Raw genomic sequence first — 27,411 nt, 5'->3', positions numbered from 1 at the left:
ATCGATTGTATGCAGTCGGTCCGATAGCACATACAAGTCATCGCATCGGTTATTTTTATAATGACTCCAGCTGTTACGAACGATCGCAAACGTGCGGGAAATGACCCGGGAACGGGCCACAAGAAGCAGAAGAAGGTTGTTCGACGTAAATATAAGGCAAAAGCTGTAGAAGAAACCTCGCCATTGGGTGTATTAAAGCATGAGATTGATTTATTGATGAAGTCTGTTTCTCTCCACGAATCTGATATTGCTAATGACATGCCTGGGATCCTCAACGAGCCTGAAATTGCATCCAAATATCACCGAGAAGTACAAAATGTCAAGATACGACAATTGAGTTCGAATGGAGACGGGTTGTCTGTGATTCAACATCCTACTAATGAAGCTGGAAAACAGATTATATTGGTACCTTTTGGACTTCCAGGAGACATCGTTACGGTGAGGGTATTCAAGACACATCCCTTGTACGCTGAGGCTGATCTTTTGTCTATCGAGGAGCCATCCGCCTTGAGAGATGATCTGCTCATCAATTGTCGTTATTTCGGTAAATGCTCTGGATGTCAATTTCAGAATGTAGCCTACGACCAGCAACTTGTGTTCAAAAAACAGACAATAGAGAACGCATACACCCATTTTGCACCAAAACTCATGGCAGCTAACTTGTTACCGAAAGTGGACTCCACTGAACCATCACCTTTACAATATAATTACAGGACCAAATTAACCCCACATTTCAACCTTCCCTACAAGAAGCCGGAGAACATGCCGCTTCCACCGCTAGGATTCGGATCCAAAGGAAGACCTGAATGGAGAAATACAGATGGAGGTTCGGGTTCAATATTGGACATTGAAGAATGTAGCATTGGAACTCCAATTGTGAATGTTGGAATGAAAAATGAGCGTTTGCGATTCAAAAAAGAGTTTGAAAAGTACAAGAAAGGTGCTACTATTCTTCTCCGTGAAAACACTAGCATTAACGACACCGATCTTGTAGGGTCTACAAATGAGAGTGGTGAAGTTTCCACAATCAAGGACAATGATAGTATCAAGACTTGTGTGACCAACAGCCGACAGATCGTGCGAGAAGTTGTTGATGGGCGTGAGTTTGAGTTTTCCGCTGGTGAGTTCTTTCAAAATAACAATTCTATTCTTCCAGCGGTATTACAATACGTTCGCTCCAATCTTGCAATTTCAGACAAACAAGATAATTACTTGGTAGATGCGTATTGTGGATCTGGACTATTTTCCATCTCGTGCTCCGATAATGTCAAAAAGGTGATAGGTGTCGAAGTAAGTGCAGATTCCGTCAAGTTTGCCGAGAGGAATGCCGCCAATAATAATATTGCCAATGTCAAATTCATTGTTGGTAAAGCTGAGGAAATATTCAAGGACATAGATACGCCTGCTCTGCAAACATCTGTGATCCTTGACCCTCCTCGTAAAGGATGTGATGATGTCTTTTTGAATCAGTTATCAGAATACAATCCAGTCAAAATTGTCTACATTAGTTGCAATGTTCATTCACAAGCAAGAGATGTGGAATGGTTCCTCAACAACACCGTGAACGGTGCAAATTACAAGGTTGAAAGTATAAAGGGTTTCGATTTTTTTCCACAAACCCATCATGTGGAATCGGTAGCGGTCTTGATTCGGGTATAATTTGCACCCATTCCTGCAGATACCAAAAATAGGTAGAGATAATAAAGGAGGTGCAAAAGTGCAAAGTAGACAGAAGGTGGTATAAACAACTAGTTTGATGATAACAAACGACCAGTGGCCACGGGATTGATGGTTTATAACTGGCAATTTGTTTGGTCACGTGTTGGTCTTTCTCTCGTGTAGGGCTCTACCCTAGCAATGTGTGCACACCATTTCGAGGTGTGAAAATTTTCGATCAACTACGAAGTCAACTATAGTCATACAACAAGATGGAAAACGACAAGGGTCAATTAGTAAGTAAAATCTAGCCAAGTGTGACTTATACACACTGTTATAAGTCTTATATGGTCCAAACTGTCGAGAAAGACTTGAAAGGGGGAATTCTTGAAGCGTTAAAGACATCGAATTCATGATGATTCCAAGGTATATTCAGCAATAATCTTGTGCTGTTCACATAGTCATCGCCTTATGGTGACCCATTTGGTGACCGTGTAGCTTCAGGGCCCCAATATTTTGCTCCATACTAACCATCAGGTGGAATTGTACGTTCCAAGAAAGTGTTCTGCCACCAACAGAATCATCAAGGCTAAGGACCATGCCTCTGTCCAAATCAACATCGCCAAGGTCGATGAGGAGGGAAGAGCCATTGCCGGTGACAACATCACATACGCTTTGTCCGGATACATTAGAGGTAGAGGTGAAGCTGACGACTCATTGAACAGATTGGCTCAACAAGATGGTTTGTTGAAGAACGTCTGGTCTTACTCCCGTTAAGGTATTGGGTGTGTCCGTTGTATATCTAATGTCATAATTGTGAACAAATGTAGTGAATGTAGAGAAAATGAAGAAAAAGGATTTGAAATGATGATAGATGTGAAGGTGATGAAGTACGAGATTAATCTATATATTGACTTCACTACATCAAATGGTGCCTAGTTGGTGTATTTGAAGCTTGGTGGGTTCTACCTCATATGGATATGTGTCTCTAATTAGACGAATTAGGCAACGATAGCACCTCATCCAGCTCCGCATCTCCTGCACGGAATGGCGTGGGGATCTCCGAAACTCCGGAAACATTATCCTTGTTATTTGTGGGCATTGAGACTTTGGCAACATTAAAGCAATTCGAAGGATTCTGAAAACCCTAATTCACATAAAAGTTGGCTTGAACTATTATAAAAAACCTTCATCTTTAAGTTTCCATTTGGGTTCTCATCTCTCCAGAAGCATAGGCAAATATTTAAAAGAGGCATTGAGCATCCTTGAATAGCCTGAAAAGACAGTCACTCGAGCATTCTCATTATACGTTCACCCCATTCACTTGTGTCATAGCAAAGCAGCCGTTTTGGAAGTGTGGCCCCAGAAATTGCTGCCATGACCTCCGCAATCTTCACCTTACTTTACAGTGATGATTACTTGCCAGGAGCATTAGTATTAGCAATTGCATTGAAAAAGCTCCTTGCCAAATCCCAGACCGTAACAAGTCCAAAGTTATGTGTTCTTATCGATAAGCAGGCTTTCACCCAAAACCATTTGCTGCTTTTGAGTCAGTTTTATGACGACTTGGTTGATATCGACCCTATAAGTACCAAGGATATTGATACATTGAATAACGACTTGGGCAGACCGGACCTTAACAAAACATACAGCAAAATTCTTCTCTGGTCCTTGACTCAGTATGACAAGATTCTTTACTTGGACGCCGATACACTTCCGAACATTAACGGTTCGCTTACGGTGGTTGATCTTTTGGACCTCGACTTCCCACAAAACAAAATTTTAGCGGCACCAGACAGCGGGTTTCCTGACATCTTCAACTCTGGCATGTTTCTCTTGCGACCAAATGTCACTGACTTTGGTCGTTTGAGCCAACTTGCGTCTTCTTCTGAAGGCTCGGTTTCCTTCGATGGTGCGGACCAGGGTCTTTTAAACCAGTATTTTAATCCAAACCCAGATTGGGTTTCAGACCTTTTGTGCTCCAATCGTACTAACGTCAACGAAGCGCAGGGCTTTACAACGTCTTCATGGGTCAAATTGCCATTTTTATACAATGTCACTCCGTCGGCTCAATATGAGTATCTACCAGCGTTTAAGCATTTTACTGACGACAATAGCCCTGTGAATCAAAGTCGTGGTCTGTCTTATGCTCCAGGTCCTGAAGAAACCAAGTATGCTGGTGTTTCGGAAACTCTTAGTAGATATCACTCAACTGCTGCATCTTATTTCAACTCCGGTTCGCTGTCTGCCTTTGGTGCCAATGCCAAAACCAAGCTCGTTCATTACATTGGACCTTTCAAGCCATGGAATTCGAACTGGAATGACCCTTCCTATGGCGAGTGGTGGAGTCTCTGGTTTGGCCAATTTCACGATACCATTGAAAGTGTTCTAGGATGGACTTCGGAGGAACCTTCCAAGACAATTGAAAAACACCCTCAACCCCATAAAGAGTCACATATAGAAAAGGAATCCACTTTTGATCCTTCCACTCTCTGTGATCCAGTCAATTACAAGCACATTCCTGACACTGTTCGTCCAAGTGCCGACGCTCTTTGGAACCCAGCAAATGCACCTCCACCGGCGCCAGAACCCGATTATAAAAGCACATTTGATATTGGCGAGTTCAAGAGCTCATGGGATGAGGAACCTCGTCAAGCTCAACAAGAGACTCAAGAAGCTGTTGCAGACACTCAAAAGGGTGAACCTACCATTGAGCCTGGGTATGGGTATCATCCTTCCCAACAACCAGAACGTGTGTTCGAATCTTCTCAAGACTTTGTTTTAAGCCACCCTCTTTATAATAAGCAGTTGGTGGAAGACATTCAAGTTGATAAGGAACAAGACGGAGAAGTGACAGTAGCACAGGTCGAAGAAAGGTTCCAAGAGATTGGTTTGGTTGAAAATGAAGTTGAAATGGATCCCGAGATTAACGAAGAAGACGAGTTTAATCATGGAGCTCCACAATTGTTTCCTTGGGAGCGCAATCAACGTCGTCCGGAACGGGTGTTTGATTGGTAGCATTTTGCAAATGTTAGAATTTTTGCAACAATATATAATAAAAGTATGTGATTGAAAAATTGGTCGAGTAGTAACGAGAGCGTAGAACTTTTCAAATCAATGAAAGATCAAAGAACTATACTCCGATATCATCTAATCATCATCTCACTAGCCAACTTTCTTGCAGCCAGATAAGACGGCATCGTGTTACCCGGCCTGGTGCACGGGCGCCAAATTTTCATCATTTTTTTCTCTGTGATCCCAAAATCATTGCCAGGGAAATTTCTTATTGAAAAACCAGAATGTCGCAGGAATTCAACGAAATCGACGCTAACACCATCGAGACCAACTATGACAATGTTGTCTACTCGTTCGATGACTTGAACTTGAAGCCAAATATCGTTAGAGGTATTTTCGGTTACGGTTACGAATCGCCATCCGCTATTCAACAAAGAGCTATTTTGCCCATCACCGAGGGACGTGATGTGTTGGCTCAAGCTCAATCCGGTACCGGTAAGACCGCCACCTTCACCATCTCTGCTTTGCAAAGAATTGACGAGAACTTGAAGGCTACCCAAGCTTTGATCTTGGCTCCAACCAGAGAATTGGCTTTGCAAATTCAAAACGTTATCACCCACATTGGTTTATACTTGAACGTTACCGTTCATGCTTCCATTGGTGGTACCTCCATGAAGGATGATATCGAGGCCTTCAAGTCCGGTGTTCAAATTGTTGTTGGTACTCCTGGTAGAGTTTTCGACATGATTGAACGTCGTTTCTTCAGAACTGACAAGGTTAAGATGTTCATCATGGATGAAGCCGATGAGATGTTGTCGTCCGGTTTCAAGGAGCAGATCTACAATATCTTCCGTTTGTTGCCAGAAACCACTCAAGTTGTGTTGTTGTCTGCCACCATGCCTCAAGATGTGTTGGAAGTTACTACCAAGTTTATGAACAACCCTGTTAGAATCTTGGTCAAGAAGGATGAATTGACTTTGGAAGGTATCAAGCAATTCTACATTAACGTTGAACAAGAAGACTTCAAGTTTGACTGTTTGTGTGACTTGTACGACTCCATCTCCGTTACCCAAGCTGTTATTTTCTGTAACACCAGATCCAAGGTTGAATTCTTGACCACCAAGTTGAAGGCTGAGAACTTTACCGTTTCTGCCATTCACGCCGACCTTCCTCAATCTGACAGAGACACTATCATGAACGAATTCAGATCGGGTTCCTCTCGTATATTGATTGCCACTGACTTGTTGGCCAGAGGTATCGATGTGCAACAAGTGTCCTTGGTTATCAACTACGACTTGCCTGCCAACAAGGAAAACTACATTCATAGAATCGGTAGAGGTGGTCGTTTCGGTAGAAAGGGTGTTGCCATCAACTTTGTCACCGATGAGGATGTTGGTATGATGAGAGAGATTGAAAAATTCTACTCGACTCAAATCGAGGAGATGCCTGCCAACATTGGTGAGTTGTTTAACTAATTCCACCCTTAGCTCGGGGTATGTATTTTTTTAGCAAATTACATGATTCTTAGGACACTTTTGTAGCGCGCGCCGCAGCGATCGATTGGAATCGCACTGACTTGTTTAACTTAGCCATGACCCTTATTCCAGGCAGTTTTCCACAGGATGAACCACTGGAGATCCCAGGCTACGTCACCGAGTCGGCGTCCAAGATAGTGGAACAGGAGGAACTCCATACTTTCTCCATCAGACAAGACGGCCACAATAAAACCCGACATCAGATCCATGTCATCAAGCAATTAGAAGCACTAGTATATATATTGATGGCATTTCAGTTTGTCAAATATTGCCATTCGGCATGTATAGTGCCCATACTACTTCATGGGACTGCTCAACTGATCCTAAGTTGTGGTTCCATCACTTTGGCTCGATCCCGAGCCGAACAAACCTGGTTGCCGACAATGATTCGAACCATAAATCAAGCAGATGGGCTTCAAGCATGGGAAAAGGAGGAACGACAAGACATAATCTTCAGACGCGTATGCTGGTTTATGTACGCAAAGACGTTTTTCGTATGTATATACCATGGACTTGTGGTGGCATGGCTTATACTGATTGCCGATGAAGATAAATTGTCAGTTATCGAGCATGGTACCTGGTGGTTTGTTTCATTCATAGGTGAGTCCACACCCAATGTTCCCTCGAAAACTGTGTGGTTCAAGAAAATCATACCTTTGGGACTTCCTCAATTGATTCTAAGTGATGTGGTGATCATGGTACTACAACTTACTCTCTTCCAGTGTATATTTCGTCAGTCCACATTGACATACTTGGGCCACCGGCTCAATACCGACGAGCTGACCGTCATACGTACCTCGACGACCGAACCTACTGGTGCTATTCGAACCATCAAGAACGCACCATTGGTGCTCAAGGTGAAATTGTACGAGACCTTGAATAAAGATGCAATTCTAGGTGATTAGAATTGGAGGCTGCTAAACGGCATCGGAAATTGGGTATAATGAAAAAAATGGGTATAATTTATTTTGTGTCCTCTATATATGGACTCTGTAGTCTGTCGCATTATGTTGAAACGCATTTCTCTGCAAAAATGCAAACTTTGGAATAAAACACCATTTGACTTGGGCTATCCCATTTTATCTTCCGAGCTTCAGGAAGAGAAGCATCGCATCCACAAACTACTTTTCGGCTCTCAAGACCTAGAGTATGTAGACACAAACAGCTCCATTTATCGAGAGTTTGTCCATCATCAACCAACCAAACTAAGTGGTTTTGACTTGTTTAGTCAACAAGCTCAATTGCTAGCTAAACAGAAACACAAGAGGCTATGGAAGAACCTTTCTGACGACACAAAACAAAGTTTTGATACCATGAAAAATGATATTTATTTGCATCTGTTGAGAATATGGAGAGGATACGAAGTGGTGGAGTATATAAAACGGTACGAGAATAAGCACAGATTCAATCCGTATCCATTACTGGGTCTATATCCTTGGGAAATCATAAAAGACAAACTTCGAGCCAAAAAATCACCGCATGAATTTGAAAGAGACTACTACGATAACTTGATACCAGAGTCGTTCAATCGTCGGTTCATGAGGCCAGAAACACTTTTTCGTGCTCAAGATGGACACGGTCTGTTTAGGGAGCTACTGGTCGAAGAAAAAGAGCAGTTTGTGAGCCTTGCTGATAGACGAAACAAGTTCATCATGAGCACTTCAAGACTTCCTAAATATTCTAGCGGGTACCTGAATTTTTATAAGCAGAACTATAGCGACTACCTTCCTTCACCAGAAGAAATCAGGCAAGTTCCCGATGGAAAATTGAGTGTCCACCAACGAAAGAATGCAGCAGTTTCAATTGCTGCTGCTAATCATTGGAAAGGACTCTCTGACCATGAAAAAGTCCAGTACAGCCCGCAAGATAAGAGAATTTACTCTCACAAATACAAGCATGAAATCCTCGATTGGAAAACATCAATGGTGATGGACTACATTTACTCAGTGGGAAGAGTACGTCATGCCTCATTATCGTACAATTGGCGTAATGATATCAAAGGAAAATTTGGTGACTGGCATTACCTTGAAAGAGCCTACACCGACCGTCTTATATATATAGAGAATGGCAACTTGCACATAGACAGACTTTCATAGACACTTTCATAGACACTTTCATATTTGACGCGACGCGACTCTCGAATTTTTCACTTCTTCCTAGATATGACTACCCCCAAAAAACAAAGAACAGGACCAGAACTCAAAGTCTTCTTGAGGTCTGACAAAGCCACCTTACCCACTAAAGGTTCAGAATTGGCCGCAGGCTACGATTTATACTCCTCTGAGGATGCAGTGATTCCTGCCAAGGGCCAAGGTATGGTAAGCACTGACATTAGCGTTATAGTTCCAGTTGGTACTTATGGCCGAGTCGCCCCCAGATCTGGATTGGCGGTCAAGCATGGAATCTCTACAGGCGCTGGAGTCATTGATGCCGATTACAGAGGTGAGGTGAAAATTGTCCTTTTCAACCATTCCGATAAAGACTTTAAAATCGTTAAAGGTGACAGAATTGCCCAATTGGTTTTGGAACAGATTATCAATGCTGAAATTGTTTCCATTACACATGAGGAGTTGGACCAAACAGTACGAGGTGAAGGTGGATTTGGATCCACCGGAACAAACTAAAATAAATAGGGTTTATTGATAATCATAACGATCATTCGTAAATATCTCTAATATCTATGTGCAATCCTGAATGGTTTTATTTTTGAGTTGTTTGCTTTTCGTTAGACTCCTCGGCTTTCTTCACGGCCTCCTTTTCTGCTACTTTGTCCTCCTCTTCTGGTTCTATCTTCATACCCTCACTGGCGGTATCTTCGTACTCGTCCAAGTTGATATCATCCTTAACCTTGTTGACGGTGTCCTTTTCACGGTAATTCTCCTCGTTAATCATCTCGTCTTGCTCCTTCAAAATATTCAACTTCAATTTGGAGTCATCCGATAATTCCAACTTGGCAACGTTGTAAACCTCATCTGGAATAGACGACAAAACCGCCAACAATGCATCATAGTAAGTATCAGTGCTTCGAGATTTATCTCCATAAGTGTATACCGATGACAAAATGAGTAATGTCGATGGGATTTTTTGTCTCAATCTCAAGTCTAACCAGGTAGCCAACTCCTCTCGCAAATGTCCAGGAGAAACATCCGTGGTTTTAATACCTCTCTGTTGGCATGCAGTGTACAATTCAGGGATAGTCAACGATTCCACACCCTCATAGTCAATAGCCTTGTCATCCTTGATGATGGTTAATAAACGATGTCTGATTTGGTATCTCAAAATTGAATCGTTACCGAATGGTCTCAAAGACATGTACTTTGCCATTGCTACCAACTGGTTCCGTGACAAGTTATCCAACACTTGGTCATTTTTGAACAATCTAGCAACTTGAATCAAGTGCTCACGAGATGGGTTCTGACCGTTGGAGATTATATGGAAAAATGAAACAAATGCTTCTCTTTCTTTGTCACTAATCTTTTTGGACAATTTCAATCCGGATTCTTCCATAGTTTTCTTAATGTACTCAGAAGTAGAAGTTCTGGTCTGTGACAACTTTGCCTTCTTTGCCTTACGGTCCTTCTTCGATTCATACGTCGATGGTAACAAGTTGGGAAACAATTTCAAAGCTACAGGTAAGAGCAATTCAGCGAACGGAATAAGCACAAACATGGAAAAGGGAACCAATCTGATCACATCGACCATAGTACGTTGCAACTGGTTTTTCTCTCTTCTGGACAATTCGTATCCTGCGGCTAATTTGAAAAGCAATTTTGTAGACACTTTCATTTCGTAACCGAGTAACTTGGTACCATCCCAGTAATGCTGAACCTCATGCTTGACTTTCTCCCAAAGAGTAGGCTTGGGAACTTCGCTGTCTTCAGGCTTAGCAAGCAGAGTACTTGGGCCATCTTTGATAGGCAACAACTCCTGAGTTTCTGCTTTTTGCAAGATTGTTTCTGCCCTTTCAGTCTTTTCAGTGCTCTCAGCCTTGTCAGATTTACTCCTGTGAAACCTCAAGAGTGTCACAGGACGTAAATTATACCGAGACGTCGCCACCGGGGAAAAGCCTAATCTCCGGTAACCAGGTTTCGAAACAGCAAACCCATGATTTGTTGATAGCAGACGATATGACGCGGAGTAGAGGGTTCCAATACGACGAACACCTAGCGACAACTGCCTTCCCATGATGGTCATAATTCGTCGCCTCGTTCAAAGTTGCAACACAAATTTATCAAGTTCAAATTTCGGTGCTGGACACGGCGCGTGTGCAGGAAGACATCGGCAGCCACGGACCGCATGGCTATGTATTCAGATCTATGTACTGGTTGTAGATATGGACTAATCCTCTTCTAGAGCCAGAAGCGTTGGCTGCTCCTTAGCTTCTCCCGACAATCCCACAATGACAATTTCATCTATCAATGTATGCAAGTCTTCGTCATCTCCATCGACAAAGATCGTAAGAGACTGGGTCTTTTGAAACCGGACAAACTTCAAGCGACACTCGTACCAGCCATTTTCGTCCGGTTCGCCGATTTTCTCAATGTGTCCTGGATTATTGTCGCTTGCGGCGTCGTCAAAGGATATGAGACTGGTGTGATTTGCCCATACTTTCACCACCGAGGGGAACTGGGTCTCCTGGGAGTAATCTTCTTCATCAAGAACGTATTCCTGCTTGTATTCGGGCTTTTTGAGTTTCAACAATATCGAATATACTTTTGAAATGTTCATCAAGGGCACATGGAGTAACAATTGAGCATCGGCATCGGATATAATTCCCATTTTCTTGGTACTCTGCTTGATGGTAACTCTCAAGTCTCCGTTGGCGTATAAGCTGATGGCATTGAGTGCTTCAAAGCCTCCAGTATGAACCGTAGAATTTAGAATCTCGTAATTGCCGCTGATATATTTCTTCAATTCGTCTGCAATCTTTACGGGAGTTCCTCTCTCCTTCCTCTTTAATCCCTCAGGAGCTTTCTCCCGCAAGGCATCGAGTTTCTGTTTGATTTCAGGAATATTTCCTCCCACTGTTCGACTCGTTTCCTTACCCTTTTCAATAAAAACAAACGTAGGCACGCTGGTGACTTCATACCGACGACACACCTCCTGCTGAGAATCCAAATCAACCTTAACCACCTCTATCATATTATACCGTTGTTCTGGATCGCTGTATAATTGTTCCAAAATAGGTGCCACTGCTTTGCACGGACCACACCATGACGCGGTGAAATTGATCATCACATAATCATTCTGGGATATGTACAAGTCCAAATCATCCTTGGACTTGATGTAGGGAATTGGCATTATGGTGAAAAACTATGGTGGTGCTTCTCAAGGTGCCACTATTTTTGGTTCATGATTTCCCCACCCGCGCCCACTGCACCTATACATTTTACACGATCCGCAGTACCCTTTATAGTTTCAGACTTATACGTATTCCACAAAAAAAGCTCGTTCGTCCCTCGAAAAGAGCCCACAACACGGCGCTATACATGTCACCGTCGCAGGCTGCTCAGGAGAATACTCCAGTATCTCCTAAATCGCCTTTAATCCCGCTTCGGTTATCAAGTGGAGAAGTCAAGAATGATCACGGAGAAGCTGAAACCAAGCGAAATAAGCCAAAAGACGGCCACAAAGGAAAGAAGAGCTCCAAGCGACCGATTCTGTCAGATTCAGCAACAAAGAAGTTCGCTGTGAGTAATGACTGGCTTAACTTTGATGTCCCCAAGCCCAGTAGAAAGGCAAGAAGCGACGACAAAGCACCACAAGAAGTAGAAGTAAAACAAGCATCCCAACTTGCTTCTATTCTATTGGACACGAAGAAAGTGGTACAGGCTAACGATTTGGTACAACCTCCAAATGAAGACCGCAAGAATACTTCTATAGCTGCTTCGAGCAGTACATTGGCTAGAGCAGACAAGGTAAGAACCATGTTGGGACTCAAGTATTTGTATATCCACCGTGTGTACGAGTGGTCTCAGTCTCCTGAATCAATATCACACCCGGGAGTGGAAGGGCTATACAATCCTCTTCAGATCATAAGGAACAGAAAGATCAGGGCCAAGTACAAAGAGTACCCTCGCCAATTAACCATAAGGCTTCTTCCTTTACCATGTAATGCATTTAGCTCCCACAACGACTCACGAAAGAACTGGAGAATGCTTTGGGGCATTGACCTCAACGAACTTCTTGATGATACTCCCTGGCGACAAGACCACTGGCATGAAATTAAGAACCCAAAGGGCCAATTATGGTTTCCCAAGAGACCCACATCGAACGAGTCGTCCCTAGAAATCCATATGCATGGTCATAATATTCGAAAGCGAATGCACGAAAAGCTATTTGCTGATGACATCTCAGACTCGTCGAAAGACCTCAAAAGTCTGTCTTTGAATACCTCTATCACTGACGAAGATGACGGCAAGTTCCTCATAAAGATCTCGAGAGCTAGATCTCCTAATCGTCGCCGACATCATGTCAAAAAAAGAGTAAAACGTGGAGCAAGAAAATTATACTTGGGATCATCACCTTCAACTTCAGAGCTGGAATCTGACGTGGAAGACTTGGAAGAGGAACCAACGGGGACTCATGAAGATTTGAGTAAGCAGTTTTTCAAACCTGTGTCCCCGCCGTCAAATGAACAAGATAATGTGGATCCCTTGGATTCAAGCCCAAACTACAAAATGATTCCACCAGAGATATACATCGAACTGGAAAATGAAGTCAAAAAAGTACCATTCAAATCGATGCTGAGGGTACAAGTTAATACCGATGAACTGCCCCAGGATTCGGATAACGACCAAGAAACTACTCAGCTTTCAGTCGAGCAATTGCAAGCATGCGACAAGGATATTTGCATTACTCGCTCACAATTTTCATACCTCCAGGCTGTTATTGAACTCAAACTATACTACATGACCAATCTGTACCCTGATCTAGTGAACAAACTCACAAGTATAATCCAAGAGATTGTGGAAGTGGACCTCGTAAGGCTTAACGAGTCTACCTTCGAGATACATGAAAACATATTACCCGCGTATGAGATGTTGTACAACGGATTTAACGACGAAATCAAGTCTGTTATTCACCAAATCAATGAAAATTATTCGGTTCGAATTGACAATCTTTTAAGTAGCAGTGATCGTCTGATTGGTGAGGTGAACACTTCAATTTCTCACGAGCTTCGGAAAGTCAATGAGAAGCTCGACCGGTTAAATAACTCTTTTTTTGGAGGTATGATAGCCGGAGCTTTGAAGGATAACGAGTATATGAACATGAGTGATAGTGGGAATAAGCAGATATTGTACCTTATTTTGGAGAACTGCATTGTCATTTCCTTGCGGATAATATGGGTGATTGCCAATGTTTTCCGATGCCTTCTATATATTATTAGGGTGATATGGAGAATCATTAGGATATTTATATAGGAATAGTCATGAAAGAATCGAGTTGATTTCGTGCAACATTTTTTCAGCATACAATACTTGCTTGTTTCCCTGACCATAGCTGTCTCCACTATCAATTGTAACACCCATGACTTTGTGTCCAGCTGGGCCGTTGATGGTACGTTTGACCAAACTGAGAACTTCCTCATAATTGGAGTCACCAAGCTTGCCAACATCCAACATCACACGAGGGGAATCGGTGCCAATTTTTGGATAATCGTAGATGGCTTTTATTTTCGAGCCAACTTCGTCCTCTGAGGGCATGGAAGAGAGTGGAAGCACCACAAACGAGTCGGAGTTTCCTTCTGTTCCCACAACTGCCACGGTGCCAAGCTTCGTCACAGAGAGAAATCTATGAGGTTGAGCAGATGCAAACATGGCATCCAATGCCGAAGACAAGCGGTGATTGAACATTACTGGGTTCAAAACTGGCTCTTCGGTTGTTGTACTGAAACCAACTGGATATGAAACTCCTGAGGCAAGCTCACGATGGAGCTGAGACTCAACAACGTCAGAACCAACAATTCCCATCGAGTACAAATCGGAAACGTATTGAGGTGTGATCGTGTTGGTAATATCTCCCACCAAAGGGCAATCTTTGGCAATGGAAAGCAAGAGAGAACGAAGCCTGGGTAAGCCAAATTCAATCTCGTAAGGCATGAGTGACTGTTTGTCGTCTGTCAACAGAACAAGTCGAGGTTTACTCAAGTTCGTTCTTACGCTCACAAGTAAATTAGGGAAATCTTGGATGGAGGACACCCAATCTCGCAAGCTTTCGGCTTGCTCTATACCTTGAAGATGAGAAGGACCCACAACCACCAAAAAACCGGACCTTTTTCCTGGTTTTGACTGCAAAATATCGGTAATATCTTGACGATTTTTGAGAATTCTTGCTTGAAGTGACGGCAGAAGAGGAACCAAATAGTTTTGAATAATTTCAGGCTGGGGAATGGCAAAGTATCCCCGTTCCTTCAAATTGAGACCCGAACCAATGGTAGATTCGCCGGCTGAATCAAACTTCCAAGCGGACGAGTTGACATGTTCGTTTTGATTTTCCGAAGGTTTTCGCTTTTCGTCATCTAAACTAAGCAGCTTGATAGCGTGCCTAGAAGCGAGGTCTATAATGGATATCTCACTCATAGAGTTCCCTGGTGTATAATTCTTTTTGTAAACGATGAGTCAGTAAGAAAACCTGGAGTTCTATCAGGTGACACAGAAGTGCGCATTTCTTCACAACTTGAATTGTTTCGGCAATGCAACCACGATCTATAGCCTTATTACGTAGGTACCTTGGTTTTTTCACGCTACTCAATTACTAACGAAGAGAAGATAGACTCGACAATTGAACAAATACTACAAAAGTTTCAAGATATATTTGATGTTGCCAATGTCGAGGATAAGTCCAAAGAGCTATTAGCGGTAGAATCACTTACAATCGAGTCAGATGCATTCATGATCATTCGATTATGTGAAGATATGCTCACAATGACTCGAGGGTTAAAAGAAGTGTGGTGTTTGGGAACCATGCGTGTCGAAGAAGGAGATGTCAGTGAGACTATAGATGTCGCTAAAGTATATGAAAGATTCAACCAATTGATCGACACCATTAACCAGAAAGATATCGAAGTATGATCATGTATTCGTGTATGCTATTAACGTCGAAGTGGGCTCGAACATCGCGAGGATGGTTGGCTATCCACACTGGCTTTTTCCTCAAACAAATTGACAAACTTTTGCACCTTGCCAATCTTGATGAATTTGAACTTCTTATTGTCCTTGATGTACATGGGTACAGAGTTGGATTTGTCCTTGAATGCAAAGTCTAAATCCTGATCCTGATAGTCAATCATCGAGAATGATGCAGTGGACGTTTTGCGTGAGAGATTATCATTCTTCTTTGGAGAAGCATAAGACGTCACTGACAGTTTTCTGGTCAACGGACCTTCAGCTTCCGGGGATTTTGGGGAAGAGGGTGGTATCTGGGATTTCTCGTCACTTTCGTTATGTCTCAAGTTGTTCACATCGCTAACAAAACTATCACTTTTGTCGCATTCTTCGATGGTATTCAAACGTGGTGATAGTCGCGTATGGAGATTATGGGTATGCTGGTCGTCTCGACTATTGGATCGGGTGGCACCATCCATCATGATGGCGTCGTCGATATCGTCGAACGATGATGTTTCGAAGTCATCGTCGACAACATGTTCGGTATCGTATTGGAACGATTTATCGAGGTCTATGGAATCATTAGTTTGAAGGGTTGAGTCAGTAAGGGAGTGGTCATGGAGGATTGACGATTCGTCTTCCAACTGGTCGATTACCACCATATGGCGAATGGGGGTGTCGTCAGGCTCCAATGGCTTGTTTGACGTTAGGCATCTGTTAAACACGATAGAAATATAATTTTCGAGTTGGGAAATCAACGTGTGGTCGCAAAAGACAAGAATACCGTAGTTTTCGTCTTTGAAAAAGTCAAGTGTTATCAGCACTCCGTCGTTGTGACGTCGTACTATGAAGTCGAGGATCTTGAGAGACATGGAAACAACGAATATATCATTTTCGTCCAACATTTGGGGCTGGATATACAAGCGGTCGAGTGGTACCTTGGTGTAATTGCGGTTCTTCTTGCCGGTTCTTGCCAAATAGATGAGATTCTCCTTTAAAAGATCAGATGCTCGAAGACGTTTGTTGCGCACCAAAAGCAGATTAAGTTCAATATTTATGTGTATCTCGGTGAGCTCATCGACATAGTCCGTAAGGTCTACCACGTCCTTTTTATAGCCGCCTATTAATGCATAGCGGGATGACAACAGCTGAACGATTTCACCGATATCCGAGGAGTAAATGAAATTTGGTTTGTCAAAATCTATTGGTTGCGACCTTGGACGCGCCCTCGGTAGATAAAACGAATGGCTGGGCCGGAGCGACATGAGGACGTCCGGATAATATTATTATCGGTAGGGCTTTGTTGCCGTTAGGTTTCTCCGAACGATAAACAAAACAATCAGCCGCTGAGTCGCGGAATCTGGTGGTTGGATGTGAGATCACAATCGAAAGTTTGTGGGGCTGTCTTTGTTGAGACTTCGATGTCATCGTACTACTTTGCCATTATTGGTACGCGAGATAACCCGGTGTATGAGCTCGAGTTTTCGTCTTTCAAGGGTGCGCCCAGCTCACAGGTGGTACCTGGAGTGTCACAGTTTTCTGCAAGTGTAAAAGAAATTCTTCCGTTCATTTCTCATTCGTCACTTGATCTCATTGAAGATTCTCAATGGACTCTGAACCAGTTTTATTTGGGGAAAATCGACCTGTTTTATGGCCTATTGGTCAATGCATTCATCACTCAAGGAAACATTAAATTTGTTCTCTGTTTCGATGCCAATGGAAATACTGGGCCGTTCCCAAGTAGTAAAAACGACGACAATTCGATGAAACAATTTTTCTCCGAGGCTTACGATTTATATACAAAGTGCCTTCTAAATCCGTTCTATTCCGTCAACGATGCCATAACTTCACCAGACTTTGATATGAGGTTGAAGTCGCTCGCACGAAAGTATTTATAGACTATATACATGAACTCTATTGGGTTTCACCTTCTTCTGGCTTCAATACCTTTTCCGTGGCCACCTTGTATTCTCCATTTTCCTCCACTAAAATTCCTTGCTCGAGAAGCTGATCAAACATGTCTTGTGGAACCCAACCATCAGTGGCTGCAAATGGAGTCGAAACGATATCGGCCTGATACTGGTTGAGAGCTTGCGTGTGCTTATCCAAGTACTCTTTGGAATACTCAATGGGGAATTTTGCGTCGGAACTGTTGCATAACTCATTTGCAACATATGCCTCCCACATGGCCTGTAATTGCACAATACAGGCCTCAACATAAAGATAATCCTGGTCGTTTCTGTACTCCAAAACTTGAGTATATGGAGACCGAAGTACCTTGATGTGGGGAGAGGCCACGGCTATCAAGTCGTGTCTTCTAGAGTTCAAATCGTTCTCCCAAATACGCTCGTTTCTAGTCTTGTAAAACATGAATTCATATTGCTGCTTTTCAACCTCATCCATGTCAGCATAACCAGGAATATCATTTTCCAAGTCGTATACCTTGGCTCCATGATATGCCACAAATGGTGGGTAGTTGGAAAGAATAAATGGCTTGATCGTGGAATATTCAAAGTCCAAGAAATAAGGCTCGTTGTCTCTGTTGACATTGATAATTGCATTCATTGGATCAAGATCAGGAACATACAATCTAGGCTTGAACAATTCCTCTGCGTTCATGATAGACTTGGATTTAGGATTCAATAATTTGGGGCCCATCACTTTGAGATGCTCGAAAGTGGTGATTTGTTTCTTAAGGTTTTCCTGGTTTTCCAAGTCGCTTCCAGCATCTGCCTGGGAAAGCGCAAGTCTATTTTTCAAGTTTTCAAGCTCAATCTCTGTAACCGAAGTGATCAATTGCAATGGTTCATCTGCCTTCCATGGTCCATTATGTTGTGCCACAGTTTTTGCAGAAAGTTTGTTCTTTCTTTTGGAAAATGGCTTCTCTACGCTGGGACCAATTCTCCATCTACCAGACAAAGATTCATTTTCTTCTCCCTCGTATGCAGCATCAAGTCTGTGTTCCGATGCCACATCCTTATCAAAGTAAAGAGAACCAAACTTGTTAAACTCGACAGAAATCACCTTCAGATGGAAATCAGCAATTGGGGTTATAACACTTTTCACCGTTTCCTCGTCTTTTGACATGGGCTCCCATTGCTTCATTAACAAGTCTCCCTCGATATATTCCATCAAGATGAATGGATGTTCGAGATCATTAGAACGATCAGGACCATATGCGAGAACTTTGGGAACATTAAGCTTAAGTTTCAAATCAAGAAAATCCATTGTAGCAACCTCGCTCTTGATTTTTTGCAGGATAGCCACATCGGATTCAAGCCTATAAGGCAATCTTAATACAAGTTGCTTGTCTGAAGATAACAGAATTTTGTACACACGATGGTGCTTTCCTTCGTGGATACTCGAAATGGACTTTATAGTGACATTGGTATCGTTTCCTATAGTTTTCAGCAAAATATTGTGAGATAAAATCGACGAACCGTTTTTCGATATAGGGCTTTTTACTGTTCCATCACTTTTTTCCTTGATCAAGTTTGCTATCAATTTAGTAGCTCCCTCGATGGAAAACCTTGTGGTTCTCTTTGCACGTTGCTTTTCGTTATCCTTGAGCCAGGAACCCCATGAATATTGGAAAAACTTGTCTCTTTTGGGATCTTTGGTATCGGAAATTTTGGTATATACCTCTTGAGGGTTGGGCCCAAGAGACTGAAATCTCCGAGACATGACATTGACGATTGACCTTCGGGTCAAATTGCCAATACACCTGGCCTGAATTATTGACATGGTGTTATTGTAAAGCTCACTGGTGGTGAAAAATTGAATATAGGTACAAATCACCCAGTGCACCCACTATCAAGAGATTCTTACAAGATACTGGCTAAAAGCACATCAATTACTAAGTCACAGGTCATTATCGGTCATTATCGAGTAGGTTTATCTTCTCTTTAAGGGATACAGGAGGGACGGAATTCGAGTATTCCTCGATTTGAATCATTCTTCTTTCCCCAGGTTCTCCATCAAATTCTGCATTGGTGGTTTGTAAAGAAACCAGGCTCATGTTGTTCAGGTCAGCAACACTAGGAGAGAAAGGTATTCCATACCCCGGTGTACCGGAAAGCTGGGGTTTTGCCGCATAACTGGGCGAATAATCCTCCTGAAGATTATGAGTTTGAATCATGTTCTGTATAATGGCTGCTGAATACGGCGAGGGTCCATACCGGTGGAATCGTTTTCCTTCAACGCCATCTTTGGTGGCAGTGGTGGATAAGCATGATGTAGTCGAATTTCTCGACATTGGTCGAGATCCTTCAAACTGAACTGTTTCTTGATTGCGGTCCATACCGGCGGGACTGCTAGTATCACTGGTAATATCAACACTTAAGTTGGTGACATCGTTTAAATCGTTAACGTTGTTTTGGTAGTCACTAGAGGACGACGCTATCGAAATATTAGTCGACGAATCTTGTTTATACATTAGTTTGTTATTGGGAGGTTGCACCATGGTGTCATTCAAAGTGCGAAGATTACGAGAACTCACGCTGAGATTTGAAACATGGCTGCTGGGGGATTCTATCTTATCGTGTATATCATCCATATCTTCATCATATCCATAAGGGTCCATACCTTCACGATCAAGGTTGACCTTACCACTGTAAATCGATTTCACACTTGCTGCTGGATGAGACATATTGACCACCTCAAGCAACTATGTGTAAGAGCAGGACAAGTACAAAGGGTTTGGGACGTGAATAGGGACCAAAGTTAAATATGAAAGTTAAATTGGTGGGGTGGTTATGTTGTAACTTGTAAACTCGTGATCGCAAGCGGAGACACCTGGTGCACCAGCCACAACCCAACACCAGCGAGCCAGTTGTAAGAACATCACAAATCATCTGTAACCTGGATTACGAATTAAAACGTGGAACCAAATACGCGACTCTTGCCGATAATGAAGCCTTACAGTGGCTTGTGATGAATAATTATGCACTTCCTCCTGCAAAATTACGAGGAACGCATCTTCATCGTTAACTCTTTTTGACGAAATCGGTTCATCCATTTGCGTTCGACTGAACCGTAAAACAACGGCCGGATCTACTTCTGAAATCCAAATATGCAATGATTAATAAGATGTCCTTCATTGTCTGTCAATTATGCCTACGAATTATATCTTAAATGGGAGACAGTTTATGCGCAGCGGCTAAATAAGGACCCTTACAAACATCAAAAATTATTTAGCTGTGGCTGAGTATACTTGCTATTTTAAACTGTGATCTGAATAGCCCTATATGGGCAACTTTATGAGCCAATCTCATCAACAATGTACAAAGATCTAGTGTCTTGCAGGGTGACTGAGTGACCATTTGTTCCCCGCGTTAAGTTTGATCAAATTTCCCAATTACAAAACAATGTAATTGAGCGCAAATGGCTCAGGCCCAAGCTGTTATATTCGCGACTTTGATAACCAACTTGGTGGCTGCTATTTTGTATCGAATACCTCGGGGAAATTCCATTTTTTTCTCAACTTAAGCGCCATTGCATGGTCATATCCGAGCAAAAATCTGTATCCGGAACAACTACGGTGAGCCTCACTTGTTGTTAGAGGAGACGTTAATAATACCTCGGATTTCAATAATTTTTCAAGGTATTATCTTGACCCGCATTTCGTGTCTCGCAATGCAACCAACGCAAGAAAAATGGTTTTACTCCTTGTGTAATGCACCACGATTTGCACAAGCCAAAATCCCGGCCTAAATTTTAACCCTAGTGCATCAATAGCGTTTCGATCGAACCGTTCAACAATAATCGAGCACAACTATTTTTAGCAATGGCAACCGTGTCTCAACACTATGACGTATTTGTGTCCCGTATTTGTGTCCGTAACTGCGACACCGGGCGATAGATCGCCACCCGAAAGAAGCCACCACAACGTTTTCAATCAAATTGTTGATGGGCCGATTTTTGCAGCAAATCGGTGCAACCGAGGTAATTTTGGCGATAGACCGGCCGTTGAATTTCCAAAAAAGCCCAAATAGGTTTATCTCTCAAGGTATTATTCCCGATTATGACCACAACGACCACTTCCAAGTCCTTACTATGCTGCGCGGATATTTTCTAGGGTTTTGCGCCAATATGCATATTAGGTTTTCCGCGGATAGGTGCCGCATCATGCTGCATAATATCCTGCAGACAACCGCCGGTGGTTATAATAGTACAAGCATATTCGCACCGATGAGAAACAATCAACCACGGTTCTGGACCTCGTCCTCGTTGGTACAAGAGATTTTACTTAGTAATTCACCCGCGAAAACAAACCTCCGATCTTTAATGTTCCAAAGTTGTGTGTTTGAGGTATCAAATCTTTTTTTTCTTCAACCATCGTAATTTTTGTTTGTTAAAGAATCATGCCCAATCGACAACGTCAAATGACCGGGGTTAGAAGGCGGCATACCAACTCCAAACTCGGGTGTCTGAACTGCAAAAGAAAAAAGATCCGTTGTGACGAAAATCTCCCTCAATGTGACAACTGTGTAAAGAGTCGACGGGAAACTTGTTCCTATCTTAGCTTATCAAAGGGTGAAATCAACAAGATAAAGCTCACTCATTCCCTTCGTAACAGTCATAACAAGCTACTCACTCAAGATTATAGACTTCCAGCTTCCACCACCAGAGCTAAGCCGGAGACAAAAGCGGCTCCTCTTTCGACAAATGTTGAGGATTCATCACTCGAGTTTAAATTTGAATTGTTGGACCTTCCTTTACGTATTCCTCCAGTGATGTATCCGCCGATACATTTTAGCAATGTGTCCATGAACGATTTTGCCCACGAGTTCAAGGTGGTTTACGAGAGCGATTTTGTTAATGAAGATTCACCACGAACCGAAACTACGTCGTCAGCATTACCCAATGGGATCACATTCAAAAAATCATTCACACTCCACCGGTCTGGCTTAGCGGATTCGATTGCTCAAAATCCCAAATCAAGCACAAATTTGGAGTCTCTGCTTGTAGGCTACGACTCCGGATTATTGGACCACCTCAATCCATTCTTTAAAGACCTCAAATCAAAAGACGGCATGATTGACATTATAGTTGAATCTCAAATTTGCATGGGCCAATCAATTGCTCTCAATGCATTCAACCAGAAACGAGAACACAAGAGCTTGACCAGCCAGGCAGCAGCATCCAAATCGGCATTCGAACGAAATTGCCATGAACGATGGGTAAATTTGCTTTCTCAAATGGAAAAGGCGATGAAATATAATAGTTGGGAAAAGCTTCGGGATGCACCAAAGTCCAGAATGGAGTTCATAAGTAGTGCTATCTACTCAACTGCCGTGAGCCACATGCTTTCGGGCGTAATGCTCAATTATTCCTTGGAATCTTTCCTTGAATCACAAGCCTTTATCGTGAACATTCTCGAGGTGGCCACGAACTATTTACAGAGTCATTCACTAAAGGAAATCGAATTTGTCCACCAACAATCAGAAACCCTCACAAACGCTATGCTGTCAATCAAAATCCCTTCATATTGGCCCACGTTTCTTTACGAGGTGTATTCAAACTTGGTGGAACTCCACTCACTCTACAATAATCACTCGTTCAAATTTTCAACAGAGATCAACAAGAATAGGTTTCAACGGTACAAGGGACAATATAACAGTTTGACAAAGTTCTTGGAACACCAATTATTACCTATCATTATTTCGTCACGAAACGAGGACTACGTTCTGACATATCCTCCAGAACTTATATTCCAACTTGCTAGTAACTGGTCAAGAATCGTCCCACCAGAGAGCATGACCCACTACCCTCGATATCAACCAGATGCCGATGATGAAACTGCATATTTGAAAGACATTTCCACCACCCTTTACATGTACTACATTTCAATATCGGTTGCACTTGATTCTGTGTTTCCAGCATGCAAGTATTTGTTCAATTTTTCATTTTCGGCGCCCAGAAGACAATTTTATGCTGTTAAGCATATTATGACCCCCCGACCTCAAAACTCATGCTACCCACCAGACATCAATGGAAATCTCATCCAGAAACACAACTATTACTCTATGCGTCTCTTTGCATTTTTCAGACGGCGCTATGGATTCTATGAAGCATTACCAGCATCTATCAAGGTGCTGATTACGGAAGAAAACAAGAAGAATCGCTTGAGATCGAGACGATTCGAACACACGATGGAGGTGCCTATTACCAACTTCAACACCACATTGATAAGACCCAGCCATTACCCTCCAAAAGCAAAGATTGGTGTTCGACAAAATGTTGCTTCATTCTGTCATGATGACGAACATGTCACTACCCCTGAAATATACTCACGTAACATCGAGACCGTTGACTTCTTCAACAAGAAATCAGTAATTCAATACGATTACGAAACCATGTTGCTACTTCCAGATTATCGTCCTCCTCCATACCGGCCATCAACCGATCGAACTTTCCTTGAAATCACCGACGTGAAAGAGTATTGCACTGACAAGAGATTCATCTTTTCCGGCTAGCAACCAGCGACTACCAAAAGCATTAAGTAATTTAAATACCGTGTACTATATATATAACTTGCCAAACATGATGATGTCTGGGCGTTGATATTTGATAGCGCGCGCGATGAGACCTCTTCACTCTTCATGTCAGTTATAATACCAGGAGATCATATTCCGCCCAACGAGGTCAAAACAACAATCGGACCTGGTTTTTATAGACAACCCATCACCGATAATGTGGTTCCAGTGTCTGCTGGTATCGTACATGACAAAATTAATAAACAAGGTACCAATCGTCTTCTTTATGTCGACTCGAATTCCAAACGTTACATCCCACAAGTGAATGATTTTGTCATAGGAATAGTCACCGGGGTTATAGGTGAAGCGTACAAAGTTTCGTTACAGGGTTTCTCGTCTAGTGTGCTGTTATCGATGATGGCCTTTCCCAATGCCAATAAAAAGAACCGTCCCAATCTCAAAAATGGTCAGGCTGTTTATGCCAGGGTAACCAAAGCCATGTCTGAGATAGAGAGTGAAATAGAATGTATGGACTCATCTGGTAAGGAGGGTGGTTTTGGTGTATTAAGTGAAAGTGGCCTCATTTTCGAGGTGAACTTGCATTATGCTCGAGACTTATTGTTCAGCCACAACTCACCCATTTTGGAGAAACTCTCTTCCAAATGTAAATTTGAGATTGCTATAGGTATAAATGGCAAGATATGGATCAAATGTGGTGAGGGTCTCGTCGATGTGGTCAATGAAGACCAAGACGAGGCCACCATGATCCACGATATGAAGACTACATTGGCCGCATCGAGGTATATCAAAAACTGTGCCAAGTCTGCCCCCGAGGATTTCGATCGCCAGCTCAAAGAAGCATTCAAGGGCTTGTAGCCCGCATATAAATATCAATGTACACTAGCACTGTAAGCCGCACCCGTTGATGTCGCACCGCATCTCATCTCAACGAAATCACCTGAATATACAATGGACCCCAAACTAGCAAACCAGCAGGCGAGACAAAGAAAAAAGATAGAAAAGGATAGGCGAAGAAAGCAGTATGATGATATCCAGGTCCAGGGAACAAACAATTCATCGATAGTGTCCAAGAGATCTGTGGAGATGCTTTACACTTCCAAGTTGGATCCACAAGCCGGCGAATGGTTCAAATTCTTTGTGAAAAATGCAAAAAGGAGATCACCGGCTATTAATAGAGGGTACTGGATACGTATGGAGTCGATAAAGTCTATGATTACGAGAATCATCAAAATGAATCCTACGAAAGAAATATGCATTGTGAATCTTGGATGTGGCTATGATCCATTACCGTTCCAATTACTCGCCGAAAAGAAACATAACAACGTCTCGTTTCTTGACTTCGACTATCCTGATCTCCTCGAGAGAAAAGTTAGCATGGTCAAAAATTCGCCAGAGATTCTCTCATTATTGGGCGATGAAATTGAAACCGACAAATCTCTTGGAGTTCTCTTTTCTAGTGACAAGTACAAGATAGTTGCCTGTGACTTGAAAGACCATAAATTGTATGCCAAGCAGCTTTCCCTGCTTCTAGACGACAGCAAAGTCGCCATCTTTGTTGCTGAGGTTTCATTGGCATATATGAAACCAGAACATGCCAATCCTGTAATAGAGCTTTCGAGCAAAGTACCAAATTCCCACTTTTTGATATTGGAACAGATCCTTCCCTGTGGTGAATACCACCTGTTCGCGAAGAAGATGTTGTATCATTTTAGTCATTTAAGATCACCATTACAGTGTGTCCAGACGTACCCTACCAAAGAACATCAGCTCAGCAGATTCAAACAGTACTTTCCCTACGCAGAAATCCAGGATCTCTTTGAAAATTGGCTGTATCTAGTCGACGACGAGATGAAACGCAAGGTTTCCACCATTGAACCCTTTGATGAATGGGAAGAGTTTATCGTTTTCTGCCAGCATTATGTCGTTGTCCACTCATCTAATATGGACCAAATGATATATCCACAAAACCCACCACTTCAGACTTTGAAGGAAGACAGTATCAAGGCAAAAATGTCTGTTAGAAAAGATATTGAACAAATGCAGCTAAAATTCTCAGCATCTTGCAGATATGACAAAAACATTGTGGTATTTGGTGGTTCAGAACAGACCAGAACCAACAGATTTTTGGCCGTTTCCGAAACCGGAATTGACGAACTTGATGTCAAAGGAAATATTCCAGAGGCAAGAATGTGCCATACACTCACGCAAGTGAAGGACATGGCCATTTTGATAGGTGGAAGAGGACGGCCTGGAGACTTATACTCGGACTGCTATGCTTTCTCAAATGATGAATGGAGAAAATTAGACAACTTGCAGAGTCCCAGAGCACGACATTCTTCCGTCAGAATAAACCTGACACAAGTTCTTGTTTTTGGTGGAGCAGATAAGATTGAAAATGCATTTGAGATTCTTGACACTTGTACTGGAAAGGTGCAAAAGTTAAGTATCGTTGGAGAGCATATTAATTTTTCGAGCAGTGGAATTGCTTACGATGAATCAGAAAATGTTGGATATATTGTTGGCGGAGTTTCTGATCATGATATTCCAAACGTGAGGGATTTCATCTACCAATTTGAGCTTGAGAACGATACAGTCCGTATCAAGAAAGTTACCCATAATGATGCCTTTAAAAGAATAGGATGCCAGCTCCACCTCACACTGAAAACACTATACATTATCGGCGGTGCCAGTACTGTCAAGTGTCTTGGCGAAAAAGACAGTATCATCAAGGTAGACCTCACTTCCAAGGAAATTTATGAAGTGCCTATAGAAGAGCAATTTTGGAAAGATTACGCTCCAATGCTTATAGGATTCAGTTTGGTGCCCAGCAAGGACAAGCTCACCATAGTTGGAGGGGGAGCTGTTTGTTATTCATTTGGAAGTTGTTACAACCTTATTACGGATATAACGTTTTAGGTGCAAAAATTTGCAGCCATACAATAGGCTGCGAGCTGCGTGCGAGCCCCAGGGTACATGCAGCACCCTGCAAGATTACCTGAGCCGCAGGCCCTAATGTTAAACAAGCAACAATATGGGTTATGGTGTGTAATTACTCGTAAAAAATACACAAAAACACGGTGAATATACATCAATCAGTCATAACTATTCAATTGAGGGTTACCAACATACCCAAGGATAACACGAGGTACAGCCCGTGGTGTAGGGTTGTCGGATTGCGCGGATATAATTTCCCCAATAATACCCTCATTTTTATATGTGGAGGATTATGTATGCATGGGATCATGTATGCATTGGCATGCAGAAACGCAGCAATCTCGAGAAAAAACCACCAGATTCTGCAAACGTTCGCATCGTCATATATTATTGCCACATTAACACGATTTTTCTCACATTTTAAATCACCCAACGGTCCATCGTAACCACTGGGCACAGTCGCGATATTATCCCGATTCGGTCGCCTGAACACTACATCAATACACCGTGCATAAGGGTCCACTCCACGAACCAAGCGGAGCCAACAAATTCAAGAGCTTGGATATTGCGAAGGTTTTCCCTCTTCGGAACGTGTAGCAGAAACAGCAAATAAGAAACAGCTGTCATTTGCTACTACGTGACTTCTGCTTATACCTCCGTTTATAA

General features: G+C 42.4%; 17 protein-coding genes across 17 annotated transcripts; 11 read left to right on the top strand and 6 right to left on the bottom strand. All coding sequences in view use genetic code 12, as the record gives it.

The window, feature by feature from the left end:
* Positions 1 to 60: 60 nt before the first annotated feature.
* Positions 61 to 1,659, top strand: TRM2 (Trm2p; the record flags this gene model as incomplete). Its single annotated transcript, XM_001487128.1, has 1 exon — positions 61 to 1,659. One exon carries the CDS (start codon positions 61 to 63, stop codon positions 1,657 to 1,659), a length of 1,599 nt encoding a protein of 532 aa, XP_001487178.2.
* A 1,374-nt stretch (positions 1,660 to 3,033) lies between these two features.
* On the top strand, positions 3,034 to 4,674 carry PGUG_00554 (glycogenin glucosyltransferase; the record flags this gene model as incomplete). The annotated part of the gene is made up of 1 exon (XM_001487127.1): positions 3,034 to 4,674. The coding sequence occupies one exon, from the start codon at positions 3,034 to 3,036 to the stop codon at positions 4,672 to 4,674; it is 1,641 nt and encodes a 546-aa protein (XP_001487177.2).
* Positions 4,675 to 4,955: 281 nt separating this feature from the next.
* On the top strand, positions 4,956 to 6,146 carry TIF (translation initiation factor eIF4A; the record flags this gene model as incomplete). Its single annotated transcript, XM_001487126.1, has 1 exon — positions 4,956 to 6,146. One exon carries the CDS (start codon positions 4,956 to 4,958, stop codon positions 6,144 to 6,146), a length of 1,191 nt encoding a protein of 396 aa, XP_001487176.1.
* Positions 6,147 to 6,262: 116 nt separating this feature from the next.
* PGUG_00552 (uncharacterized protein) lies at positions 6,263 to 7,111 on the top strand (the record flags this gene model as incomplete). Its single annotated transcript, XM_001487125.1, has 1 exon — positions 6,263 to 7,111. One exon carries the CDS (start codon positions 6,263 to 6,265, stop codon positions 7,109 to 7,111), a length of 849 nt encoding a protein of 282 aa, XP_001487175.2.
* Positions 7,112 to 7,189: 78 nt separating this feature from the next.
* On the top strand, positions 7,190 to 8,302 carry PGUG_00551 (uncharacterized protein; the record flags this gene model as incomplete). The annotated part of the gene is made up of 1 exon (XM_001487124.1): positions 7,190 to 8,302. The coding sequence occupies one exon, from the start codon at positions 7,190 to 7,192 to the stop codon at positions 8,300 to 8,302; it is 1,113 nt and encodes a 370-aa protein (XP_001487174.2).
* Positions 8,303 to 8,368: 66 nt separating this feature from the next.
* On the top strand, positions 8,369 to 8,830 carry DUT1 (bifunctional dITP/dUTP diphosphatase; the record flags this gene model as incomplete). The annotated part of the gene is made up of 1 exon (XM_001487123.1): positions 8,369 to 8,830. One exon carries the CDS (start codon positions 8,369 to 8,371, stop codon positions 8,828 to 8,830), a length of 462 nt encoding a protein of 153 aa, XP_001487173.1.
* Positions 8,831 to 8,906: 76 nt separating this feature from the next.
* On the bottom strand, positions 8,907 to 10,400 carry MRS7 (Mrs7p; the record flags this gene model as incomplete). Its single annotated transcript, XM_001487122.1, has 1 exon — positions 8,907 to 10,400. The coding sequence occupies one exon, from the start codon at positions 10,398 to 10,400 to the stop codon at positions 8,907 to 8,909; it is 1,494 nt and encodes a 497-aa protein (XP_001487172.2).
* Positions 10,401 to 10,544: 144 nt separating this feature from the next.
* PGUG_00548 (uncharacterized protein) lies at positions 10,545 to 11,507 on the bottom strand (the record flags this gene model as incomplete). The annotated part of the gene is made up of 1 exon (XM_001487121.1): positions 10,545 to 11,507. The coding sequence occupies one exon, from the start codon at positions 11,505 to 11,507 to the stop codon at positions 10,545 to 10,547; it is 963 nt and encodes a 320-aa protein (XP_001487171.2).
* Positions 11,508 to 11,521: 14 nt separating this feature from the next.
* Positions 11,522 to 13,630, top strand: PGUG_00547 (uncharacterized protein; the record flags this gene model as incomplete). The annotated part of the gene is made up of 1 exon (XM_001487120.1): positions 11,522 to 13,630. One exon carries the CDS (start codon positions 11,522 to 11,524, stop codon positions 13,628 to 13,630), a length of 2,109 nt encoding a protein of 702 aa, XP_001487170.2.
* Positions 13,631 to 13,636: 6 nt separating this feature from the next.
* On the bottom strand, positions 13,637 to 14,788 carry PGUG_00546 (uncharacterized protein; the record flags this gene model as incomplete). The annotated part of the gene is made up of 1 exon (XM_001487119.1): positions 13,637 to 14,788. The coding sequence occupies one exon, from the start codon at positions 14,786 to 14,788 to the stop codon at positions 13,637 to 13,639; it is 1,152 nt and encodes a 383-aa protein (XP_001487169.2).
* A 512-nt stretch (positions 14,789 to 15,300) lies between these two features.
* On the bottom strand, positions 15,301 to 16,578 carry CTA9 (Cta9p; the record flags this gene model as incomplete). Its single annotated transcript, XM_001487118.1, has 1 exon — positions 15,301 to 16,578. The coding sequence occupies one exon, from the start codon at positions 16,576 to 16,578 to the stop codon at positions 15,301 to 15,303; it is 1,278 nt and encodes a 425-aa protein (XP_001487168.2).
* A 156-nt stretch (positions 16,579 to 16,734) lies between these two features.
* TRS20 (TRAPP subunit) lies at positions 16,735 to 17,211 on the top strand (the record flags this gene model as incomplete). Its single annotated transcript, XM_001487117.1, has 1 exon — positions 16,735 to 17,211. The coding sequence occupies one exon, from the start codon at positions 16,735 to 16,737 to the stop codon at positions 17,209 to 17,211; it is 477 nt and encodes a 158-aa protein (XP_001487167.2).
* A 16-nt stretch (positions 17,212 to 17,227) lies between these two features.
* Positions 17,228 to 19,057, bottom strand: PGUG_00543 (uncharacterized protein; the record flags this gene model as incomplete). Its single annotated transcript, XM_001487116.1, has 1 exon — positions 17,228 to 19,057. One exon carries the CDS (start codon positions 19,055 to 19,057, stop codon positions 17,228 to 17,230), a length of 1,830 nt encoding a protein of 609 aa, XP_001487166.2.
* Positions 19,058 to 19,184: 127 nt separating this feature from the next.
* PGUG_00542 (uncharacterized protein) lies at positions 19,185 to 19,961 on the bottom strand (the record flags this gene model as incomplete). The annotated part of the gene is made up of 1 exon (XM_001487115.1): positions 19,185 to 19,961. The coding sequence occupies one exon, from the start codon at positions 19,959 to 19,961 to the stop codon at positions 19,185 to 19,187; it is 777 nt and encodes a 258-aa protein (XP_001487165.2).
* Positions 19,962 to 21,675: 1,714 nt separating this feature from the next.
* Positions 21,676 to 23,790, top strand: ZCF17 (Zcf17p; the record flags this gene model as incomplete). The annotated part of the gene is made up of 1 exon (XM_001487114.1): positions 21,676 to 23,790. One exon carries the CDS (start codon positions 21,676 to 21,678, stop codon positions 23,788 to 23,790), a length of 2,115 nt encoding a protein of 704 aa, XP_001487164.2.
* Positions 23,791 to 23,916: 126 nt separating this feature from the next.
* On the top strand, positions 23,917 to 24,666 carry PGUG_00540 (exosome non-catalytic core subunit; the record flags this gene model as incomplete). The annotated part of the gene is made up of 1 exon (XM_001487113.1): positions 23,917 to 24,666. One exon carries the CDS (start codon positions 23,917 to 23,919, stop codon positions 24,664 to 24,666), a length of 750 nt encoding a protein of 249 aa, XP_001487163.2.
* Positions 24,667 to 24,759: 93 nt separating this feature from the next.
* On the top strand, positions 24,760 to 26,727 carry PGUG_00539 (tRNA methyltransferase; the record flags this gene model as incomplete). Its single annotated transcript, XM_001487112.1, has 1 exon — positions 24,760 to 26,727. One exon carries the CDS (start codon positions 24,760 to 24,762, stop codon positions 26,725 to 26,727), a length of 1,968 nt encoding a protein of 655 aa, XP_001487162.2.
* Positions 26,728 to 27,411: the final 684 nt, after the last annotated feature.

Source organism: Meyerozyma guilliermondii, genomic scaffold, assembly GCF_000149425.1.
Source record: "Meyerozyma guilliermondii ATCC 6260 scaffold_1 genomic scaffold, whole genome shotgun sequence".
In the NCBI taxonomy this organism is placed as follows: Eukaryota; Fungi; Ascomycota; class Pichiomycetes; order Serinales; family Debaryomycetaceae; genus Meyerozyma; species Meyerozyma guilliermondii.
Note: the sequence above shows the minus strand (reverse complement) of the source record. Positions and strands in the feature narration are given on the sequence as shown.